The 25,296-nt window shown below is 43.0% G+C and overlaps 1 protein-coding gene across 1 annotated transcript in view; it reads left to right on the top strand.

Annotated features, from left to right (window-relative positions):
• The window catches only part of LOC134586172 (autoimmune regulator-like), a 57,378-nt gene that overhangs the window by 10,334 nt on the left and 21,748 nt on the right, over nt 1-25,296 (top strand). Inside the window, exons 4-8 of the mRNA XM_063441674.1 lie at nt 11,438-11,583; nt 12,926-13,064; nt 13,793-13,890; nt 20,762-20,877; nt 23,616-23,712. Coding sequence (XP_063297744.1) covers nt 11,438-11,583; nt 12,926-13,064; nt 13,793-13,890; nt 20,762-20,877; nt 23,616-23,712 — 596 coding nt within the window. The remainder of the gene's footprint in view (nt 1-11,437; nt 11,584-12,925; nt 13,065-13,792; nt 13,891-20,761; nt 20,878-23,615; nt 23,713-25,296) is intronic.

The raw sequence follows: 25,296 nt of genomic DNA, 5'->3' as shown, positions 1-25,296 counted from the left end.
GCTGTATTACAGGACTGTTATAATTCTGTACTGGTTCCAGTGTGACCGTGTCCCCTGTACATTGGTGTGTGTCTGTGTACGTCTGCAGCAGTAGGCACTGGTACAACGCATATGCAGATCATACTAGTAGTCTTAGTGTGATAATGAATGAACACATTCATGTGATGATTCAGAAATGTATAGACTGAACATAAACAGGTTAGCTGTTCAGAGTTATTATCCCCAACCTGACATTGTGATGTAATTCCAGTAAAATACAAGTTTAGCAGGCTAAGATTGCCACAAGGCATATGTATGTATATGTGTTTGTAGTATCAGTTAGTTAATTACACGTAGCTAAGATACTGTTATCACTGTACTGACCAGGTGCAGGAATGTAAGAACTGGAATTACGCGTCCCTCTCCTTTGTATCAGATGAGCCACGTGGTTAGACCGGATGGATGAGTTTAGACTCTATTTATTAAATAGGTTAAGGGTATGTGTGGGTGTAGTTAATTGTGGGAGGAGCTACAGTGCTATATAAGGAATGTACTCTATGTATTCAGTACTCAGACTTTGCTGTATTTTGGTGACGCTAGTCCCTCTGAGTCCCGATCGGTGATCCAATAAAGAATCTCTTCCTTCCTGAAGAAACCTGTGTCCATCTCTCTGTGCTTGGCTTCCGTCAGTTTCTCCGGTATCATTTGGTGCATTGGCCGGGAAGCTCATCGTTCAACAGTAGCTGAGAGGCAGAGGCGTGAGACGGTCTATCTTTGCCCACGTTCTCTACGGCTGCACCCCTGAACTTCTGCGTGGACCTCCCTTCGTCTCGGCGCCACTGGTCTGTTGTCCAGGAGATCATCGGCCTCTACGTGAGAAGTGCTGGGGTGTCCCCGTCGATGAGTGTGAACTCAGGTTCAGGAACGAGGAGGTAAGACAACTGCTGTTTTAGACGGCAGGACCCACTAGGGGTATACCGATTGTGCGGTAGGCCCAAAGGGGTTTTGAATCTGTGTATCTGCCCCCTCTGTCGGAGGGAAGGAGCGAAGGCGCACCGCTCGATCGAACGCTCTTTAGTCAGACCGTTTGATTTGGTTAGTCAGGCGGGGTCCTGGTGTAAATAGCCCTAGCCGGACACCGGTGTCTTGTCTAGACTAGCGTTCTAGGGTGTATATTACGTTCGCTAGGTCGGAGGGACCGGGAGACTAAGCGGCGCCTGTGTAAATTCGGTTCGCTAGTTCTCATCCTATCTGGGCTAAGTGGGAAGGCGTGTAAATTTGGAACCCACTAGACTTTTGATAGTGCGACTAAGAGGCGCCTGTGTAAATTCGGTTCTCTAGCTCGCTATATATGTGGTGATTGGGCAGTGTGGCTAACCAAAACGGGTGTATATAGTTTTAGGTAGTCCATTCAAGGTACTGGCCAATAGTTTAGTTGGGAATTGTAAATGTGTTAACGATTGTTTTAGTAAAGTGTATATCTTGTTAGATAGCGCGAGCTCAGCCGTCTAGCGAGAGTGTTAATAGTGTGTTGCTGTATTATAGTGCACGGTACCATAACCCTGTATATTTACTGACATTATATAATAAGTACTAATCATTGTCGTCCATTGCATGTTTAACACCATAACCACTAATAATTGTATTGTGACCTTAACTTGTGCTTTGACCTATGCTAACCGTACTGTAACCGCTATTTGTAAAAGACGATGTTACTGGGGTGTGTTATAGACGGGTAATTCGTATATAGAGAATTATAGCGTGGGTGACTGTATAGTTACGCCAAAGGGCATAATATTGATTATATAGTGACTGGTGTAACAGCTGTGTGTGTACGGGAATTCCCTGAGTGTTTATTGTTATTGTGTACGTTTCACTTGGTAACCGTACCACGTGGTGCTGTTGCCAGAGGAAACGGGTGTGACTGTTGAATAGTACGCGTGTATAGTATTCGTTGTCGACGACGTTCCATTGTTAAGTATGGGTGCGTCGCAGTCAACGATTCCGGATCCCTTAGGATGTATGGTTAAGAATTTTAAAAAGGGATTCAAAGTTTGTGATTTTGGGGTAAAGATGTCTCCTGTACGTTTGGTCACTTTGTGTACTAGGGAGTGGCCTACTTTGGTTGCGGCATGGCCGCCACGTGGCAGTTTGGATCCAACTCTGGTACAGCGCTTACACGTGGCTGTATCGGGTAGGCCTGAACTTTACGGCCAGTTTCCTTATATTGACTGTTGGAGACAGGCCGTAAATGACTCGCCAAAATGGCTCCAGACATGCCACGAGGAGCAGTGTCGCCTCATGGTAGCTAGGACTTGCTCGTCCACTAGGACTGGTGTTAGGCCCATTTTGGACACGCCCCCTGAGTCCGAGATCCCTTTGCCGCCCCCTTACTTTCCGTTAAGAAGAAGTGACGCAAACGCAGGAAGTCCTGCACCCCTCCCCTCATTACCCTCATCCACTTCCGCTTCCTCCTCCAGTACAGGATCCACCCCCCCTCGTACTAAATCTCCCCTTCCGGAACCAGAATCCACCCCCATTAGAAACGAATATCCTGATTTGGCGCCACTTCAGACTTCCGGTCAAGCTTCATCTAGCTCGGCTCGAAGTGTTTTATTTACGACCTTTTCCCAAAACCGACCTCCCACATCCCCATACCCTATCTCTCCCCGACCGGAACCCATGACTGACGCCTCTCTACGTAGCCCCATCCAAACCCGACAGTTGACTGGTGCCCAACAATTAAAGCACTATCAGATGCCTCTTCGTCTGAATCCCGGGTCAGCTTATATCGATGCCGCAGGTCAAATGGCACACGCTGACCCAGTCTTCGTATATGTCCCATTTACCACAACCGATCTTTTAAACTGGAAGACCCATAATTCCTCGTATACTGAGAAACCACAAGCTATGACTGATCTGTTCACCTCAATAGTACAGACGCATAATCCGACATGGGCTGATTGCCAGCAGTTACTAATGACTTTATTTAACAATGAGGAAAGGACAAGAATAAATCAAGCAGCCATTAAAGCATTAGAGGATAGAGCCCGTGCTTTGAACCAAGCCAATCCAGCAGCATGGGCCGCGACACACTATCCCAACACCGATCCCGATTGGAACGTAAATGGTGCTGATATGGTTCAACTCAGAGCCTATAGAGACGCTATAATTGCTGGCATGAAAGCCGGAGGAAAGAAAGCCATTAACATGTCGAAGACAGTTGAGGTGATCCAGAAAAGCGATGAAGCGCCCAGTGTCTTTTATGACCGATTATTGGAGGCATACCGCTTGTATACCCCCTTTAATCCGGAAGACGCAGACAATTCCCGAATGGTTAACTCCGCCTTTGTCAGCCAAGCATACGGAGATATTAAGCGCAAGCTACAAAAGTTAGAAGGGTTTGCAGGTATGTCCATCACCCAACTAATGGAGGTAGCAAATAAGGTCTATATGAACAGGGATACAGAAAGTAAGAAAGAGGAAGAGCGCAAGATGCGTAAAAAGGCTGATATGCTAGCGGTAGCGATCGCAGGCGTAGATAAACGGGGCCCAGATAGAGGCAATAATAGATGGAGTAGGGAGCCTTTGAGTAGGGATCAATGCGCGTATTGCAAGGAAGAAGGGCATTGGAGGAACGAATGTCCGCAAAGAGAGCAGTACGAGAGAGACCAACCCAGGGCAGGCTACGGAAACTTTAGAGGTAGAGCGAGAGGTAGAGGAGGCCCCGGAGGGAGTAATGGTTATAGAGGGAGTAATGGGAACAGAGGAAGTGTTAGGGAAGACAGGTATATTCCAGCAGCGCAAAGGTCCCGCGATAGAGAAGGTAGGGACTTTGTAGGATTGGCTGACACTGTCATGGAGGACTATTGATACCGACCGGGCTCCATCCCCCTTGGTCGAGCGGAGCCTATGGTCGATGTATCAATAGGGGGGAAAAGGAGTGCGTTCATGATCGACACTGGTGCTGAACATTCAGTGGTGACTAATCTAGTTGCTCCTCCATCTGGAAGGACTATTACTGTGATAGGAGCAACTGGAAGAAGTGCTGAAAAACCGGTTCTTAAAAGTCGACTCTGTACATTGGGAGGCCACGTAGTAAAACACCAATTCCTTTATATGCCTGAATGTCCAGTCCAATTGCTGGGACGTGATATGCTATCAAAATTACAAGCGCAGATTACGTTCCTACCAAATGGAACAACATCCTTAAAGTTTAATGGACCTTCAGGTATTATGACTTTATCCGTACCAAAGGAAGAAGAGTGGCGACTTTATACAGTGTTGACTAGCCAAAACCCTAGGAGTGATGAGACATTGTTTAACATACCAGGAGTTTGGGCAGAGAACAACCCACCAGGACTGGCCCGCAATATTCCACCAATAAAAATTGAACTGAAACATGGGGTTTATCCAGTGAGCCTAAGACAATATCACATTCCGCAGAAGGCTAAGAAGAACATCCAATCCTATCTGGATAAGTTCATACGGTATGGTATCCTAAAATTCTGTACTTCCCCCTGGAACACCCCATTGCTGCCTGTTCAAAAGCCCGGTACAGATGAGTATCGACCTGTACAGGACTTAAGAGCAGTCAATGATGCGGTTGTTAGCATACATCCAGTTGTACCCAATCCATATAACCTGCTTGCTTTAATTCCGGGCGGGGCTACTTACTTCACAGTCTTAGATCTCAAAGATGCCTTCTTTTGCCTCCGAATTGCCGCAGAAAGCCAATGTATTTTCGCTTTCCAATGGGAGAACGCTGTAACGGGCTCAAAACGCCAAATGACTTGGACAAGACTGCCCCAAGGGTTTAAAAATTCACCTACCCTATTTGGTTCAGCTCTAAGTCAAGATCTACTGGATTTCGAGTCTATCCCAGGAGAATGTGTATTGTTACAATATGTAGATGACTTGTTGATAGCAGCAGTTACAAAAGAAAAATGTCAGCAAGCAACGCACGATCTACTACATATTCTCTGGAAGGCAGGATACAAGGTGTCCAGGAAGAAGGCTCAGTTGTGTTTGCCAACTGTCAAGTATCTGGGATTCCATATCTCTGAAGGTCAAAGGATTATGGGGCCAGAGAGAAAAGAAGCTGTCTGCCAAATACCAATACCCAAGAATAGAAGACAAGTGCGAGAATTCTTGGGGGCAGCAGGCTTCTGTAGGATATGGATTCCCAGCTATGCGATACTGGCAAAACCTCTGTACGCAGCCATCAAAGGTACAGAGCACGACCCCTTCTTATGGACCCAAGAACAGCAAACGGCATTTGAAGATGTGAAGAAGGCTTTGATGAGTGCCCCAGCATTAGGTCTACCTGATCACACACGACCATTCTACTTATATGTACACGAGCAAAGAAGAATGGCTGTGGGAGTATTGACACAGTACTTGGGATCATGGCAAAGACCTGTTGCCTACATGTCTAAGCAACTGGATGCAGTGGCCAGCGGACTTCCACCTTGTCTAAGAGCCGTAGCTGCAGCCGCCCTGCTAGTAGCTGAAGCCGATAAACTCACTCTGGGTCAAGAACTTTATGTACGAGTCCCACATGCAGTACAGACGTTGTTGGATTACAAAGGAAATCATTGGTTTAGTAACAGCCGTATGACCAAGTATCAAGCAATGTTGTGTGAAAACCCAAGAGTGCATTTAGAGACTGTAAACACCTTAAATCCAGCTACCCTTTTGCCGCAACCTACTGAAAGTCAACATGATTGTTTGGAAGTAATGGATGAAGTATTTTCAAGTAGACCAGATCTTCGTGATTTTCCCATCCAGAACCCCGATGTTCAATATTACACCGACGGCAGTAGTTATGTGAAAGAAGGGATCCGCTATGCAGGATATGCAGTGACAACAATAGACAAGGTGATAGAAGCTCGGCCACTGGCGAAAGGAACATCAGCACAAAAGGCAGAATTAATAGCACTAACACGAGCGTTACAATTGGCTGAAGGTTTAAGAGTAAATATCTATACGGACTCTAAGTATGCGTTTTTAACCACTCATGCCCACGGAGCTTTGTATAAAGAAAGAGGACTACTGAATTCAGAAGGCAAAGAAATCAAGTACGCAGCTGAAATCCTACAACTATTGGAAGCAGTGTGGGAGCCGAAAGAAGTCGGTATCATACATTGTCGAGCGCATCTGAGAGGAGATGGTGATGTAACCAAGGGAAATCGGATGGCAGATAGTGCAGCTAAGCGTGCTGCTGAATCAGGAAGACAGGAGTATGTGGGGCATATAGCTGCTCTTATACCAACTCCACTGTCCCAATGGACTCCAGTTTATACAGCTCAAGAAGAGGAGTGGTTAAAGACTGAACCGGGAAAGTATTTGGAGAACAAGTGGTATCAGCTAGAAGATGGAAGAATAGTCATACCAGCATCACTAGCGGTAGAAATTGTCCAAAATTATCACAACGGGACACATTCTGGGAGAGACAGTACTGAAGAATCTCTCAGGAAACATTTCTACATACCAAGATTGTCCAACTTGACTCAGGCCATTGTACGCAGATGTGTAACGTGTGCTAAGAATAATGCAAGACAAGGACCAGTAAAGCCACCAGGAGTCCAGTTTATGGGGGGACTCCCCATGTCCGATCTACAAATAGACTTTACAGTAATGCCTAAATCGGGTGGACATCGTTACCTGTTGGTAATTGTGTGCACCTATTCAGGCTGGGTAGAAGCATGTCCTACTCGTACAGAGAAAGCAGGAGAAGTTGTAAGATTCCTGCTACGAGAAATAATACCCCGATATGGACTACCCTGTTCTATAGGATCGGACAATGGTCCAGCTTTTGTTCATCAGTGCCTACAACAACTGACTCATATGCTTGGTATAAAGTGGAGGCTTCATACTGCATATAGACCCCAGAGTTCTGGTAAGGTAGAGAGAATGAATAGAACTATAAAGAACCAGTTGGCTAAAATGTGTCAGGAAACCCAACTTAAGTGGAACGTTCTCTTACCCATAGCTTTATTGCGAATCCGCAGTACCCCTACCAGAAGGATGGGCCTCTCTCCTTTTGAAATCATGTATGGGCGACCACCTCCCGTACTTGGTAACTTAAGGGGGGACTTGAGTCAGTTGGGAGAAGGAATTACCCGGCAGCAGGTTGTAGAGTTGGGTAAGACTATGGAGGAGGTACAGAAATGGGTACAAGATAGATTACCTGTGAATATTTATCCCCCTGTTCATAGTTATCATCCAGGAGACCAAGTGTGGATTAAAGAGTGGAATAATGTACCGTTAGGGCCCAAGTGGAGAGGTCCTTATGTTGTTCTTTTGTCTACCCCTACAGCGATAAAAGTAGCCGAAGTAACTCCGTGGATACATCACTCCAGGGTTAAACCAGCAGCAGTCGATTCTTGGCAAATTACAGCAGATCCAGAGAATCCCTGCAAGATCCGGTTGAAACGCACTACTCAGTCGGAGTAACGAGGAATTATTGTGGATTACAAATTTTATTGTTACAGGTGTGAGTGAGAAGGCCATAATAAAGCCTGTCCGCTTACCAACACATAGTGTATAAGCCAGGAAAGTCTCGAAGGGACACCTGTGAAGACGAGCAGAACTCCATTCCCTGCAGCCCTCACATCCTGGAAGCTGAGGTTCCATCGCACGGACGAAGACTGAGGATGACGGCGAAAGATGTGCTTTTGATTGTGTTTATTTATATGTGTTTTTATATTCAGGAAGGTAGAGGTACCGACACTCCTAGCTGTGAGGTATGCATTAAGACTACGAGAACAGGTAACCATATTTCCCAAACCCTAATTTGGCATTCACAATACGAATGTAAAGGAGAGGTATCAAGATGTAGATACCTAAATATAGACTATAGTGTGTGCCATTTAGGAGTAGGAGAACCTAAGTGCTTCAGTCCAGAGTATCAACCTCGTACAATTTGGTTGACTCTCAGGAATGGAGATCCTCAGGGGACCCTAATTAATAAGACGGTGTTAGAATCCGTACATTCTTCGGGTGTTCTGCTATTTGATGCATGTAAGGCGATATCAAGTGGTAGAAAACCGTGGAATGTATGTGGGGATCTTAGATGGGAGAGGACGTATGGGTCTAATGATAAATATATTTGTCCCAGTAGTAAAAATAAATATGTGAGTCCTAGATGCCCAAATAAAGACTATAACTTTTGTCCATATTGGTCTTGTGTGGGGTGGGCGACTTGGGGACAGACAGTAGATAAAGACATGATAGTGACTAAGTTGCCGACTAGCCCTTATTGTAAGTCTATGGAATGCAACCCAGTCCATATACTTATTAATAACCCCGACAAGTTCCTAGATAAGTATGGAAATTTATTTGGGTTTCAGATATACGGGACGGGTTTAGATCCTGGGACATTATTGTTTATAGGAATAGAGACTGATACGGTATCCTCCCAGACTCATCAAGTATACCATTCCTTTTATGAAGAGATGAGTATAGATAATAAGATCCCCCATAACGCTAAAAACCTGTTCATTGACCTAGCTGAAAGTATTGCCGGTAGTCTTAATGTTACCAACTGCTATGTGTGTGGAGGTACTAACATGGGAGACCAATGGCCTTGGGAAGCAAAGGAGGTAATGTCCGGTTCTGAGGCAGTTGACCAACTAATATCTACACAAGCCGATTATCATTTGAGTGTTAGAGGTAAATCTGAGTGGAGATTAAAGACCTCCATCATAGGTTATGTTTGCATAGCAAGGAAAGGAATAATGTATAATACTTCTGTAGGAGAATTAACTTGTCTAGGGCAAAAAGCTTATGATGATGATACTAAAAATACAACTTGGTGGTCGGCTTCAAATGTCTCAGAACCATCTAACCCGTTTGCTAGATATGCCAGTTTAAAGGATGTGTGGTTTGATTTATCCATCACATCTACCTGGAGAGCCCCAGCAAATTTGTACTGGATCTGTGGTAAGAAAGCCTATTCGGAGTTGCCACAGGACTGGGAAGGGGCATGTGTGTTGGGTATGCTCAAACCATCCTTCTTCTTGTTACCGATTGAAACAGGTGAGACTTTAGGTGTTAAAGTGTATGATGTGAATCATAGGAAGAAAAGGGGACCCTTAGAGATAGGCACCTGGGAAGATAATGAATGGCCTCCCCAGCGTATCATAGATTATTATGGGCCAGCCACGTGGGCAGAAGATGGTACCTTTGGTTATAGAACCCCAATTTATATGCTCAACCGTATTATAAGATTACAGGCGGTGGTTGAGATTATTACTAATGAGACCTCACAAGCACTCAATCTTCTAGCGAAGCATAATACCAGGATGAGGACAGCAGTGTACCAAAATAGATTAGCCTTGGATTACCTTTTGGCAGTAGAGGGAGGTGTATGTGGGAAGTTTAACCTGAGCAATTGCTGTCTTCAAATAGATGACGAAGGGCAAGCAATAGCTGAGCTTACTAGCCATATGGTTAAACTAGTGCATGTGCCTACTCAGGTATGGAAAGGGTACAATCCAAGTAGTTGGTTTGGTAGCTGGTATGAGTGGTTTGGAGGGCTTAAGGCAGTGGTAGGTGGAGTCCTACTGATTTTACTGTTGTGTCTACTCCTACCGTGTCTTATACCCTTAGTAGTTAGGTCTGTGCAAAGCCTGATAGGAAGTATAGCAGAGAGGAAGGCTGCTGCACAGATAATGGCGATATATAAGTATAAGGCTCTAGATCAAGGAGAACCAATGCAGGAAGATGAGTGTTAAAAGATTCACATCATAAGATAAGTCTGGTCTGGTTCATGGTAACCTGAGGTATATGCAAACCAAGGTTAAGTGATGCCTCAAGTAATTGTGAAATATCAGAGGCATCAAAGGGGGGAATGTGATGTAATTCCAGTAAAATACAAGTTTAGCAGGCTAAGATTGCCACAAGGCATATGTATGTATATGTGTTTGTAGTATCAGTTAGTTAATTACACGTAGCTAAGATACTGTTATCACTGTACTGACCAGGTGCAGGAATGTAAGAACTGGAATTACGCGTCCCTCTCCTTTGTATCAGATGAGCCACGTGGTTAGACCGGATGGATGAGTTTAGACTCTATTTATTAAATAGGTTAAGGGTATGTGTGGGTGTAGTTAATTGTGGGAGGAGCTACAGTGCTATATAAGGAATGTACTCTATGTATTCAGTACTCAGACTTTGCTGTATTTTGGTGACGCTAGTCCCTCTGAGTCCCGATCGGTGATCCAATAAAGAATCTCTTCCTTCCTGAAGAAACCTGTGTCCATCTCTCTGTGCTTGGCTTCCGTCAGTTTCTCCGGTATCAACATGGCAGTGATTTTAAGGCATCACTAGCCATAGGTAAGACCAAAGAATGTAATGAATGAAGATAGACATTATGAAGCAAGTCGGGGTGAGCAGGGGTGAAATAGAATTGAAGTTCAACCAAGATAGCATACATCTTCAAAGTTGAGTCAGTACATTTATTAATAGGAGCCTGCAATGCTGTAATTTGTCAGACCTGTATAAAGGTTTCAGGCATTTAATATTTTCCAAACCAATGACTTTTGTGATAACAAAGTATTTGCATAGTGCTGTCAATTTTAAGTGAGCGGTGGCCAACACAGGCTTCAAGCAGATGTGGCCATCTCGTGGTATGCCGCAAACACCTACAGTTTCATTTTGATAGGTGTCCTAGTGCTGCTATAGACAGAATATTTGCTCTGGAAAGTGATTGGTATATGCTGACGTTTTTTTTCTCCAGACATTCAAAGCCTTTAAGTAACGCTTTTTAAGCATGTAAGGCGTCAATGGAATACTGCAATAGCTTAGTGATTAACTGTTGCTTTACTGTAAGCAGTTCAGTGTTGAAACAATTAAGGAAATATTGTGTGCATTTAGCATTTTTGTATAAATAACTATTTTGTACCAGAGGGTTTTTCACTATTCAATATGTAAATTGTGAATTTGAAATGAATTTAACATTTTATGTACAAAAAAATCTAAACTGCAAAAAAACCTCCTAAGTCAACTATGTTTCCAGTTACCCTATTTTGGCCTACAATTTGCAATGTACTTTGAATTACCAGTAATTCACACTTTAGTGTATGTATCCATGTAAATCCTTAGAATGAACACTGGGTGGGAGCAGAGTACCATATCAATTAAATAATTGTCAAATCTGGCATCAGGTGACTCTTTGCTATGCTCGTGCATTAAAAGGACTTTCCCGGCACCATAACAAGTTGTTAAGGTGCGATGAGGTCCTGGGTGCCGTCTTACCTGAAGGGGTTAAACCTTTAATGATTGGTTCTGCCCTGAATGTATCTTTGGGGTTAAACTGTTCATTAACTGTGTAACCCCCTTTGGGTAAAACGGCGCCTAGGTCCTCCTTGCACCAGAACAACTTCATTGTGATGAAGTTGCTATGGTGCCCAGAATGAACCTTAACAAGTTTATTGTGTTTTGTCTTTTGCAGGCCCCACATCAAAATCAAAGGTTCCCCGGAAAACAGAGAAAACAGCCAATTCACAAATGTCAGAAACTATTTGTGAGTCCCTTGCAACCCCCAGAGCTTCCCCATACAATCAAAATTTGCTACAAACATCAGAAGACATCCGTGCTGTCTAATCAAATTTTTTCAGTGGTCAGATTTTTGTGGAACAATTGGATATCAAAACAATACTGTTAAAATAGCAGCATTACGCTTTCAATTGGTATTATGACAAAGCTTTAATGGCACTGCACTAATTACCGCACCATTTATCACTTAGATATGTGCTCACATCACACTGAGCCATACCATTATCCTCAATAGAATGCCTTCCTATATACACTGAGCAGCTGGGGGATATCTCCATTAGCAGGAAAATAATATAAGTTGGAAATGTGTTACCCAAAATCTATTAGTTCCTTAAAGGAGAACTGTCACTTCTCTGCAATTTACACCATTGGATAAAATATTGAAACTACCTATAACTGGAGTTAAACTTTTACATGAAATATTCTATTTCCCTTTAAATTTGTATTAAATGATCACCATAGTGTCAGGAAAACAAACTCGTTTTCCTGACACTATAGTATCCATAGGAACCCCCCCCTACCCTCAGGGTCCCCCTCCCTTGGTGCTGAAGGGGTTAAAACCCCTTCAGCCGCTTACCTTTATCCAGCGCCGGTCTCCCTCGGCGCTGGTGACCTCTCCTCCCCTGCCGACATCAGCTCCCGAGTGGAACGGAATGCGCATGCACGGCAAGAGCCGCACACCTCCAAACAGTCAATAGGAAAGCATTTCTCAATGCTTTCCTATAGACGTTCTGCACACTGGATGCGAATTTCGCATCCAGCGTCACAGAAGCTCCTCTAGCGGCTGTCAGGAAGACAGCCACTAGAGGTTGGATTAACCCTGCAATGTAAACATAGCAGTTTCTCTGAAACTGCTATGTTTACATCTAAAGGGTTAAAACCTGGGGGACCTGGCACCCAGACCACTTCATTGAGCTGAAGTGGTCTGGGTGACTATAGTGTCCCTTTAACATTTTAGCAAATGGCGTAACCCAGCTCAGGCAAGGCAAAGTCAAAGAAAACTGGAAATGAAGAGGAGCGATAAAAACAATGTTTCATGTTTCCTATTTTCTTTATTCTTTCACTATGCGGACTGTAACATGAATGGATGGAGCTGAACAATGACTAACAGGGAGGTAAGATGGAGGCACCCAGTCGAAGGAGAAAAAAGTGTGGATTTCTTCTTTTAAGAATCCTGGGAAGTGGCAGTTCCCCTTTAATTCCCAAATTCCCTTTGGTCAATCAGCTAGGAGGTGTCCCCTTCAATTTTCCATTTGCAAGCCAGACTACCCCATAAAACTTTTATCTCAATCACCATCCCCTTGCACCATCCCCGTGCAGATCAGGACCTTCTCTGCTGTTTGTGGCCTATTATTCTTTTATCACCTACCTTCTCATTTCACAGTTTGACATTAATGTATCATGTGCTCTGAGCTTCACAGTTTCACACAAAGCCCCAGCGACGGTGTGCATGAGTCACGTCGAGGGGAAGCCTCTGACCTTCACTATCAGCAGGTCGATGACCAACACCGTGGAGAACACAGGTAAAAATGCAGGTGACTCTATTGTTATGGCATCCATATTACCGGTTTATACCTTTCCCTAGTAAATATGAGTTTTAATATTTTTATGCTGTTATAAATTAATAAATATATGTGTGCACATGCCTGCATAGATGTACCAAATCAGTCTTGTTTTAACACCAACATCTCAATGGGTTTGTTTGTGTAGGATGTATGGTGTTTGTGTGTGCCAAGTCACATTAAAGTAGATTTTGAAGCCTTGATCACCATAGATGTATGCTACATATTGCTTTAGAATGTGTACCCAAATTAAATTACTATGTAAACTTTTCTCAAGATATACCTATTGTTTTTACAAAAAATACACATTTACTCTGTAGTGATAACTAGAGGTATACAAAGCTATTCATGATTTGAATAAGTAAACACAAACCATACCCACTGGCATTTAAACATGGGTCAGGGAGGACCATTTTCGCCATACATTAATGTGTACCTGGGAATACCCCTTGCACACACTTATGTCAACCAAACTTCTAATACTAAAAACCCTGTTATACATCATTGCCATTTTCTGAAGATTAAAAACTTCAGCTACATAATGCCTTGTCGGTGAGTGAGTGTGTGTAAGTGCGTGTCAGTGAGTGTGCGTCTGTGTCAGTGCGTGTCGGTGAGTGTGCGCCTGTGTAAGTTTGTGTCGGTGAGTGTGTGTGTGTATAAGTGTACCTTATTCAACTCTCGTTCCTCAGAGAAGCATGTACAGAAAGAAGTAGAACCAGAAGTCTTAGAGAAGAACAAGATGCAGCCTCTGAAGCTGACTATACGACCAAAGTTGGCCTCTCAACATGTGAGTGCAAACATCTTTAACATTCTCTCTCTCTGTGTTAGGGGTTTTCAATCAGTGTGTACTGACACATGGGCTGCCTCAAAGCCCCATAAAATATACGAAAAACACTGAGTTTAAACTGTTTTTTTTAAATAAGTGTCAGCATCACAAATTGGGATTTCCATCTGAAAATTAATTAAACCTTAAACGTTAATTTGTCTAAAAATTTGTATAAATGTCTAGAAAGGTTTTGAAAAGTCATTCTAAGCACCATAAGCATATAACTTTTATCCTGGCATATGATGGCAGTACAATAGGGATGTACTCTTCCCTTAGGGCAAGCATCTTAAAGAAATAATTAATTAACATAATAAGTTCCTCCCCTTACCAGGTATAAGAGACCCTGCAGCCTTAGGACCTCAGTTCTCTTTCTTGTTCCAACAGGAACGGACGGCATCTCGAAGTTGGAGAGATTGGTGAGGCACATGGGTTGCTGCCAGGGAGATTCGGCCTGATAGCCTCCCGGGTGGAGCGCTGAGTGGCCATGGGACATACTGCAGTTACGGAGGCAGGTATGAAAGCCTGCTTTTATGCCGCGTGAGGTCACCGGCTACGCAAGGAGGCGGTCCATTAGGGCAGCGAATCCCTGTCCGTCGGAGGAGCATGCGCACAGCGGTGGAACGCACACCCGGGTGGTTTTGCGTTCCACCGGAGTTCCGACCGCGCTATCGCGCTATCGCGCATGCGCGGGCTGAGCTCCCCGGAAATGGCACCAGATTTGAAACGATCTGCCTATATATGCTGTGCAGATCTTTCTGTCAGCATGGATGCTAGGCAGTGAAGATCTCCCGTGTCACCAGCCCCCCCACACGGGTCAGAGGTTTTACAGGTAGGATCCTGCTGGTTTCTATTCTTTAAAACTCTCTAGGTATTTAAATTATTTTTCGAATACAAATATTGTTTAAATTTTGTGTATTACAGATATGTCTAGCCCTGTTTCTACTGACAATATGGATAAAGACAAGGTTCGTACTCCTGCTTCAAAAAAAAAAAAGCTAGTTCCAAGTCTAAGCATCTCTGTTGTAGTGAATACTCCACTCCTTTGCCAGATGTGTTTAAGAGGAAAATCTGTAATTTGCTCCTCATTATCGCTAGAAAAATCCAAGCAACAAGAAATTAAGTCTTTTTTGTCTTGGTTTCAGGATAATCTAGCCCAGACCTTTGAGTCTTTTACAGAAACAGCTCACACTTCTCCTGTTAAAGCTACTAAGCAGAGAGCTAAAAGGAAGAGGACACCATCGGGCTCAGAATTCTCTTCAGGGGAATGTTCCTTTTTGGATTCAGAATCCTCTAGCGACTCTTCTGATAACGAGGTGGGGTTTCCTCGTGACGAGCTGAGGAAATTTATTAAAGAGGTGTCTATGGTCCTTTCTGATGAGACGGTAGATAAAACCAGGAGTGAAGCTCTTCCAATCCAACAAAATATGCTGGATTTCATTTCCAGGGAATGGAAGAACCCAGAAAAAAGGGCCTTTATTTCCAGTCATTTTATAAGTATTGTTAAAATACAGGAGGAAGATAAATTGGAAGATTTACCGGTAGTTGATGTACAGGTTGCTCAATTGTCTAAAAAAACTACCTTGCCTATTGGGGAAATTTCGGGTCTGAAAGACCCTATGGATAAGAGAGCTGAAACTTCCAGCAGAAGGGCCTATCAGGCAGCAGGTTTTCAGGCTAAAGCTGCTTTAGCCGGGGCTTCAGTGGCGAGAGCTCAGAATCTTTGAATACCTTGGAAGAATGTCTGGGTGATACCCAGGACAAAGGCCTGTCCCTCCTATTCCAAAATTTGAGGTTGTCCAATGAGTACCTTATGGATATTGTTACGGAGGTGATTAAACTATCAGCTCGTGTCATGGGTTTGTCGTCAGTAACCCGAAGGGCACTGTGGCTTAAGGCCTGGGCAGCAGACACTGCTTCAAAATCTGCATTATGTGAACTTCCCTTGGAGAAGAAAAAGTTGTTTGGTTCTCCCCTAGAAGAGTTAGTTCGACAGATGTCGGACACTAAAAGGCCTTGCCTCAAGACAGAAAGTATTCCTGGAAGCCCAGGTACAGAAATTTCCAATTTAGGCATCGGAGGGATTTTCAAGACAAACCCAGGGGTTTTCGTCAACAAAGGAGAAATCCGAAGTTTGACACACAAAAAGATAAAACTGACAGAAACAAACGTTTCTGACGCCATCAGAGTGGGCGGAAGGTTGCAGAATTTTGTTCACAAATGGAGAGAGACGACTACAAATCCATGGGTTTTGAATCTAGTCCAAAAAGGTTACCGAATAGATTTCTTGGATGTTCCAAGGTCAACTTTCCTTGTCTCCTCCCACCGGTGAAAATTAAAAAACCAAGCCCTTTTTTCCGCCACTGTTTCCCTTTTAAGAAAGGGTGTTATAGAAAAGGTTCCAAATTCCCAAGTTTATCAAGGGGTATACTCCCATTTGTTCCTTGTTCCAAAACTAGACTTGTCTTTTCACCCAATCTTAGAATTAAAATCCCTAAACAAACTCGTTCCTTATCAACATTTGAGAATGGAGACAATAGAGTCTGTCACACATATCCTTCGAAAAGGAGATTTTATGGCCACCTTGGATCTGAAGGATGCCTATCTGCATGTTCCTATGGATGTGAACTCAAGAAGATACCTCAGGTTTGCTATAAAGAAAGGGAAAAGCATCCATCATTTCCAGTTCAAAGCTCTCCCGTTCGGGCTAGCCTCGGCACCCAGGATTTTTACAAAGATCCTCACGCCTATCACAGCACTCTTAAGGCTACAAGGTATCACAATCGTGCCCTATTTGGACGACTGGTGGATAAAAGCAGATTCAAGAACCACGCTGAACTCAGATGTGACCTACACTCTAAAAGTCCTGGAAGAACATGGTTGGATTATAAATCTAGAAAAGTCACACCTTACCCCTTCAAAGTCCATCCTGTTTTTAGGGTTTTTTATCAAGTCAGACACTCTGTCAATTCATCTTTCAAGCAAGAAGAAGAAAAAGATAAAAAATTTGATAACGAAACTACTTCAAGTATCAGAATGTTCCGTAAGAAAAGCCATGCAGGTTTTGGGTCATCTGACCTCTACGATTCCAGCAGTAAAATGGGCCAGAGCGGAATCAAGACCCTTACAATGGGAAATCCTTGTGCAGTGGTCAAAAAAGGAAGAAGACTTAGATGCAATCATGTGTATATCAGATCATACAAAAGAGAGAATCTCTTGGTGGCTGGAGAAAAAATTCCTTACAAAAGGCCGGTCCTTTCGTCTAAAATCTTGGGTAGTAATTTCGACAGATGCCTCAAAGACAGGTTGGGGAGCTTACCTAGGAAATCACTTAAGACAGGGTGTTTGGTCAAAAGACGAAACAAAGGAATCTTCAAATTTCAGAGAAATGCTAGCAGTCTTCTAGGCCCTTCAACAGTTCAAAGTTTTCATTTTGGGGAAAGCTGTAAAGATCCAGTCGGACAATCAGACTACTGTGTCCTATCTGAACAAACAAGGCGGTACAAAAGTAAAAAAATTGTATCTCCTTTACTCACGGATCATGTCTTGGGCTCAGTACCATCTGGACGACATTTCAGCAGTTCACATTCATGGTGTAGACAACGTGGTTGCAGACGATTTGAGCAGATCAAAATGGTCCCAGAACGAGTGGTCTTTCAATCAAGTAGTTTTTGCTCAGCTGGTGGAGAGATTCGGTCTTCCAGTTATAGACCTTATGGCAAGAAGATCCGATGCAAAAGTGAGTTCGTTTGCCTCCCTCTTCAAGGTGGACAGGCCTCTGGTAATAGATGGTCTTTCAATCCGGTGGGAATTTCCCCTTGCGTACATCTTCCCCCCGGTAAGCTTAATCCCGAGAATTCTGCAAAAAGTGGCATCAGATCAGACACGTCTCCTGGCCATACTGCCGTGCTGGCCAAATTGCAGCTGGTTCTCGGTTTTGAAGAATATGACTTTAGAGTACTGGACTCTTCCGGTTACGCCGGATCTCCTGGAAAACGCGGAGGTCCCAGTGGGAGTGTTGAAGATGTTCAAATTGACAGCTGCAAGGCTGGTTCTGCATCATAAGGGTAATAAGAAAGAGAGGTTTCAATTGCTTTTAAATTCCACCAGGAGCTCTACCTCTTCTATATACTTGAAGATTTGGACATGATTTCTTCACTGGTGCATTGCTAAAGATTGCACTAGATCCCATCCGTCTGCTGACACAATCCTTCATTTTTTTGCAAGATGGTCTTGAACAGGGTTTTAGTCTTTCTACCCTCAAGGTCCAAGTTTCTGCTTTAAGTCATTTTTTGGTGAAAAATTGGGCTTCTAATCCTCTCATTAGGAGTTTTTTTTAAAGCAGTTAGGCTTTTAAAGCCTCCTATTAAAATCCGGTTTCCCTCTTGGGATTTGTCCTTAGTTTTAAAATTTCTGTGTTCTCAGCCATTTGAGCCTTTAGAAAAGGCCTCTTTGAAGAATGTGTCCCTAAAATCCGTGTTTTTGGTAGCAGTTACTTCAGCTAAGAGAGTTGGGGAACTACAGGCACTGTCCTCCTCGCCTGACTTTACTAAGTTTTATCCGGATAAAGTGGTTATGTTCCCTAAACCTTCCTTTCTTCTTAAAGTCATCTCCTCCAAAGTTATCAACCAACCTATTTGTCTACCTTCCTTCATTGGTCCGGCTAAGCCTGATTGGGAGTTTGATTGGAACCTACTCGATGTAGGGAGGTCGCTTGAAATCTACTTAGAACGCTCCTCTGCATATAGGAAGACAGACCATCTTTTTGTAAATTTTTTGGGAAAATTCAAAGGTCAAGTGGCATCCAAAGCCACTTTGGCAAGATGGTTGGTAGAGGTTATAAAGTTGGCTTATTCTTCATCGAACCTTCCTATACCTGCTTCCTTGAAAGCACATTCCACTAGAGCCATGGCTACGTCTTGGGCCGAAAAAGCATGTGCATCTCCGGAAGAGATATGTAAAGCAGCTTCCTGGTCTTCTTTCAACACCTTTGTGAAACATTACAGGCTAGACGTATTCTCTGCCTCTGACGCTGATTTCGGGCACAGGGTGTTACAAGCTGTTATGGCCTAAATTCCCGCCCTTACTCTGGGATCTCGATATATCCCTATTGTACTGCCACCATATGCCAGGAAAAACCTGCAATTTTACTCACCGTAAATTCCTTTTTCCTTAATATGGTGGCAGTACAGCACACCCTCCCTTTATCTAATTAATAAAAAGTTTTCTGAAGTTTTTGTGGTTCCACTGTGGTGTTCTTGTTACGTACTGAGGTCCTAAGGCTGCAGGGTCTCTTATACCTGGTAAGGGGAGGAACTTTTTACGTTAATTAATTATTTATTTCAGATGCTTGCCCTAAGGGAAGAGTACATCCCTATTGTACTGCCACCATATTAAGGAAAAAGGAATTTACGGTGAGTAAAATTGCTTTTTTTTTCATTTCTGAGAGTGGGTTTCTGAAAACTGCTGCTATAAGGCAGCTCATCAGGACTGTCAATCAGACAGCCTGAAACACATGTGGGATCGTTCACTAAAGAGAGAATTGTTGGGAATTCAAAGTGAATGCAAATGTAAGGCCAGAGCAGCTAATGTTAAAATATAACCTGACTTGGAGAATTATTACAGTTTGGCTACTTAGACCTTAAATTTGAAATTAACTTCAAATCCAGTTAGAATTTCTGGTAATTCTCACTTTAGTAAATAATTCTGTTAGTTCCGAATTGCCTTTTATCAGTTTGATCTAGATTCTAGAGTGTGTGCGGAGCATGTGCATGCCACAAAAAAATAGGAAAGGCAAATTCTTCCCTATAGAGTGAGGAACTCTGGACTACGCGTATGAGGTCTGTGGCTCATCAGATAGCAAAACACAAAGAAAATATGTATGAATACATATATGTGTGTGCATAGTGCATACACACACATATATTAATATATATATATACACACACACAAAAGGGAAACTAAAAAGGATAAATAGATATAATACAACCTTGTGTGAAAAAATATATATAAATCTAGGAGAGAAAAAACACAAATATGATGTAATACAGTTATAAACCAATCAGGGAGGGGGGAGTTAGAGAAGGCACATCACCCCATAGGGGTATACATCCAGCAATGGTATCTTGATCCAAAGGGAATCTTTACTATATTCTATAGATGTAAAGGAAAGGAATATAGTATAGTACTGTGTGGTATAAAACAATTTCATGGACAAATGCACTTACAAACAAACAAGATAAAACTGCATATCTCCACAGAAAGTGGAGTAGATGTAGGGAGTAGATGTAAATTATCCAGATGCAGGATAATAGAAGCAAAAAAAAAAAAGTTAATCCACAATACAATAAATTAATATAAAAATAAATAGTCCAACAAGAGCAGCAAATCCAACGCATATGTTCGTCCCTCACCAGGGGACTTCCTCAGGGTTTATATGGTTTTCGGTGTTAGGGAGACACTTTTGAGTTAACTCTCATGTACTGGGTGGTGATTTCCCTATATCGTTTTTACTTGCGGATAGCAAAACACAGTCCAGTTCATTAACAGGCTTTGCTGCTTCTCCTTTTTTCCCCATTCAGTGTGATGAGTGGAAACACTCTTTGGGGATAAACTACATACCCAAATCGCCCGCTGGACATTGAATAATGGGATATGGTGTGTCCCCATAGAGCAAGATGCTCTGATTGGAGTTTCCAATCCTGTGTTCGTTCTTCATTGATAGTTTTGTTATATATTGTTAACAAGTTTAACTTGTCCTAGCCTGTCGTTTATCCGTTTTTTATTCTTTTACCTCAAGGACTAACATAATGTGACCTATCTATCATTTCCTCAGAGCAACGATGATGAATGCTCAGTGTGTCACGATGGTGGAGAGTTGATATGTTGTGATGGATGTCCGCGTTCCTTCCACCTTTCTTGCTTAGTGCCCCCACTAACAGAAATTCCAAGGTATACGAATGGAACATGGTAAAATTATGCTTGTTGCATTACTGTTTAATTGCTGGCATAGGGTTTTTTTTTTTATATATAATGACAGCTATACAACATTGCAAGGTCATAAAAAAAAAAAGATTGAATTTTGGAGCATGTTGCTAAACCACTTTGCGCTTTCCATGTTACACACTATAGTATGGAGAAGTGTACTCAGTGTATTTATCCTATATTTCCTACAGTGTTCATCTCTTTATTTGCAAAAACAAAACTCTCTTTTGTAGCAAAAACTTGGTTCTTAATATAAATCATTGTTTAAACTGTGCTTTACATAATTTACATTTTCAACAAGAACCTGCCCTCATATACGATTCTGCTTGCATTTCACGTGTTGGTTTATTTAAATGGGCACTCCAGACTCCCAAAGCACTTTAGCTTGCTGAAGTGCTTTATGTGTGAAGAAAGTGATGATTTCAGCAGAATTTAACACTTTTATAAATTAACCTTGTTACAACCCCTTGGCTTCCAGACAATCGGTTCTGTTACTTCCTGGTTTGGTTAGCTCAGTATTGCTAAACTCAAAAGGGCAGCAATTGCTCAGAGCACCTGCCTTGCAAAGACTTCTCATTGAACTGCATTGGGAAGTCTGTGATTGGAAAGCCGCAAAAAGACTGGGCGGGGTTAGAACGGGAGGGCTTGGGAAGGCTGCAGACAAGAGATCTGCTGCTTTTGAGAGCTGGTTAAAGATATACCCTCAATTTAAAATCGCATAATTAAAAGCAAGTTTTCATTTGGGGATAGTGCTGTTGGATAGTGTAGTGTGCCTTTTATTTTATTTTTTTTAAATTCTTTATTTTGGTTGTGCATTTATGATAATCACATAAGCGTTCAGTATGTCACAGCATTGTAAACAAGTTTCAGCATTATACTTTTAGAACTGGGAATGACATTTGAGGAACATGCACATTTTTATAATAATGTTTAAACACGCTTTAACCGTTTAGTTGCGAAAAGTCCCGTTAGGTGCAAAGTAATGATGAGTAACACGAAGTCCCATTAGGTACAAAGTAATGATGAGTAACACGAGATGTTAGCGTAGGGTTCCTTTAAATGATAAGACTAATAATACGTTAGCTTGGACCCTGCTGTTAGGTACAGGGGGCACATTACAGATTGCTATGGGCATCTGAGACAGTGTTATCAAGGCATATTAGGTAGGCAGACATTAACATTGTCAGAGTGGACGACTGAACATCAAATTGCTAACTGATCAGGCTCATACTGGTAAGATGTTATGCTTGCCATGAGATGATTATGTGCATGAAGAAGATAGCACTAATTTAACCGGCATACAAACAAGAAGTAATATAAAAAGAAACAAGAGAAAACATTTTTTGGGCCAGTGTTATACCACTGCACTGTCTTATCAAGGCTTGGAGCTGGTGTAAGGCAAGGTGACCCGTGAAAACAAGCTGTATGTTGATGGATCTGTATGGGGCTGATCACCCTATGCCCGTTAATGGCACGCTGCTAAGACTAGAACCCACAAGTTCACCTCTTTGTATGGAAGGGAGCCACCAGTCCCTAGTGCCCTTGTGCTCCCGCCCTGCTCTGGCTGTATAGCGGCATAGTCCAGTTACCAGACCGTGGTCTCTGGGTCTTCTCAGTGCTCGTGCTCTGTGTTGCCCGGCGTGGCTGAGCTGGCAGTATTCAGCAGGACTCTTCGTTTTCTGCACTGATGTGGGGATTCGTGTAGCGGGTTGCGGCTGGACGAGATGCTTTAGGTAGGTATGCTTTTGAGGGTTCGTGTCTGCACTGGTGTGACGGGCGAGGTGTCTGTCTGCTGCACGCTTATTCAGCCGGTGAGGTAGTCTCCGCGGCTTTCGTCTCTTCAAGATTGTCGTGCTGTCTCGGGGTGAGTGTCGGCTTTTAGGAGGCTGCCTGGGTCGCTTCTTAGTGCTTATGTGTTCTCCTCTGGCAGGCTGTCGCCATTTTAGGGCCTTGGTTGCCAGGGGGGGGGTTGCGCTCTTGTTGGATGCTTGCTTGCTCCGCTGTGAGAGTGCGGGTATGAGAGTTGTGTGCCTGGGCTTGCTGCTCTCTGAGTGCCAGCTTCTCCCAGAATTTGGCAAATAGCGCATCTAGTTTGGCAAGGAGGTCAGTCCCCTCCATAGGTCGAGCTTGTGCGAAGGCGGCCATTTTGCCGGAGTTCGCCTCTTCCCGCCGTCGATGGAGCTCCCTGTTTGGGGTTTTAGCAGGTAGTTGGTCTGTCAAGCTTTGACCGGGATAACCCCCACCGGTCCGGGGGGGGGAACAGGGTGTTTTGTCAGTTGCCCTTCCGATGCAGGGTCGGGGAGAGCGGCCGCCTCCCCCCAGTCCCCTCACCTCTAGGCCGCGTCTGGCCAGCATAGCCTCCCGGTCTCCGAGGTTCTCAGAACGGGTATCAATCTTGTCACCAGGTCTCGCTTATCTCGATCAGCGTTTCCAGGTTTAGTTTTCGGCTCGGGTTTGGCAAAAATCAGCAGTAACAGGGCCCGTTAGACGGGAGCCCAGCTTACATGCGACCGTTTGGCTCGCTGGCTTAGCCCCGCCCCCGTGCCTTTTATTTTTAATTCCTCATTCAAGAAATTTATAAGAAGTCTAAATTTGTCAGACACAATTAATTCCGAGGTTACTGTTTCAGACAGAAGGAAAAGGATTTGTGTAAAAAGACATACACCTCATACAATTAAATGTCTATTTCTCTCATTGCCTCCCAGTGGTACATGGAGATGTGACACTTGCAACACAGAGGAACCAGTTCTTATTGGACAAAAGAACAATCCTGCAGAAGATGATGCAACGTTATCTATAAAAGTACGGCCTTCTAATATTATTAAACAAAATTATTGTCAAGCTGATCCACATACTGCACATCTCTCATGCTTTAAAGTATTACAGAATAGGCGTAAAATGACACTGCTACCTGAACTACCTTTCTGGAAATCAGTTTGAAACAGTACAATAAAATCAGTTTTAAAAAATATCTAGGATAGAAGAAAAAAGGCATAGAAAATGAAATAAGGGAAAATATATTTCGAAATAAAACTTAGCACAGTATTACGGAGCCATTACAGAAATATAATGAACCTTAGAGAACTATAGACTGACAGTCCTAAGATTGATGTCCATCTGGCAATGGATGGGTAGTTTAGGGAAAATGGAATTATGGTTATTCCATTTCTACTGGTGATGCAAATTAGGCAGGAAACACTCAGTAGATAGTCCGAAGGACTGCAAAAAATATAGGACCCTTGTCAGCAAGCAAATATTGAGGGTCCCATTTATTGGTGATGTCGTGATCTCATAGTAGCTTGGTGATGGAGCAAAAAGATTGATGCCACAACACGGTATGTCAGAATAAGTCCCTGTAAAAAAGTTGTGATACTTCTAATAAACTCTTGGACCACCAACAATAGGGCCCTATCTAAGTTCTTCTGAAATCTTGAAAGAGCTTCCCTTGGCCAGATGAGAGCAGTCTTCCAGAGTAAGATTGGAAGCGTGGATAGATACGTGTAGCTCTTTAAAAGGTACGTAGAGCAGTGTCCATTGTCGAATGTGCCATGCAGGTATTTCTTACATCCTACTCCACTGCCGTGATGCAGCCTGTTAATGTAGACATCGCTTCCCACACCACTTCCATGTCCGCTTAAAACATCAGGCAGTTATCGCGCAGGATGGATTTGATATCAACTTTGGTAGATGGTGCGCTATTCTCTCTAGCAGGAAGTTTGTGCGGGTTTTCCGGTAACTACTGGATGTCAGACAGTTGAAGCCAAGGAGTAATCCCCAGAGTGTCATTTTAGGAGGAAAATCTCTGGGGTGATCTAGATAACTAGGGACAGGGACACGAAAGCATAGGAATACAAGTTTTCAATAACACTTTAGTGTTCTTTTAATTTCTCCACGTTTGACCTGACAAATGCGGACCATACGACCACTCAAATTTGTAAATGTATTTTAAAGCGGTTGAGCATTACATCTAGTACAAGATGTATAAAACCAGATGTTTAAAGCACGCCAAGCAGTAGTTCAGGAGTTGATTACATTATTTATCAAAACAAATCTTACTTAATAGTACTCTCTAAACCTAAGTGTCATTATAAAGAAAGCAACCACACCTGCATCAGCAAAAAATAAAATAAACTTTAGAATATTCACTCATTGGTGAATCATAGAAAAACCATATGTGTTGTGTTAACTCTCTGAAAGACAAATCTGTGGTTTTTAGGCTGTTTGTGCTAGTATTAACTGTATCCTGTGTTTAGAGCTGGAGTGTTCAACTACTCATCAGAACAGCAGACAAATCATATTTTACGATAACAAGCAGAGGCCCAGCAATACACACAGTTGTTTTCTTTATTGCCAGTAAAAGTGGATTTAGATTACAGGAGATGGCTT

Source organism: Pelobates fuscus, chromosome 2 (assembly GCF_036172605.1).
Source record: "Pelobates fuscus isolate aPelFus1 chromosome 2, aPelFus1.pri, whole genome shotgun sequence".
Lineage (NCBI taxonomy): Eukaryota > Metazoa > Chordata > Amphibia > Anura > Pelobatidae > Pelobates > Pelobates fuscus.
Note: the sequence above shows the minus strand (reverse complement) of the source record. Positions and strands in the feature narration are given on the sequence as shown.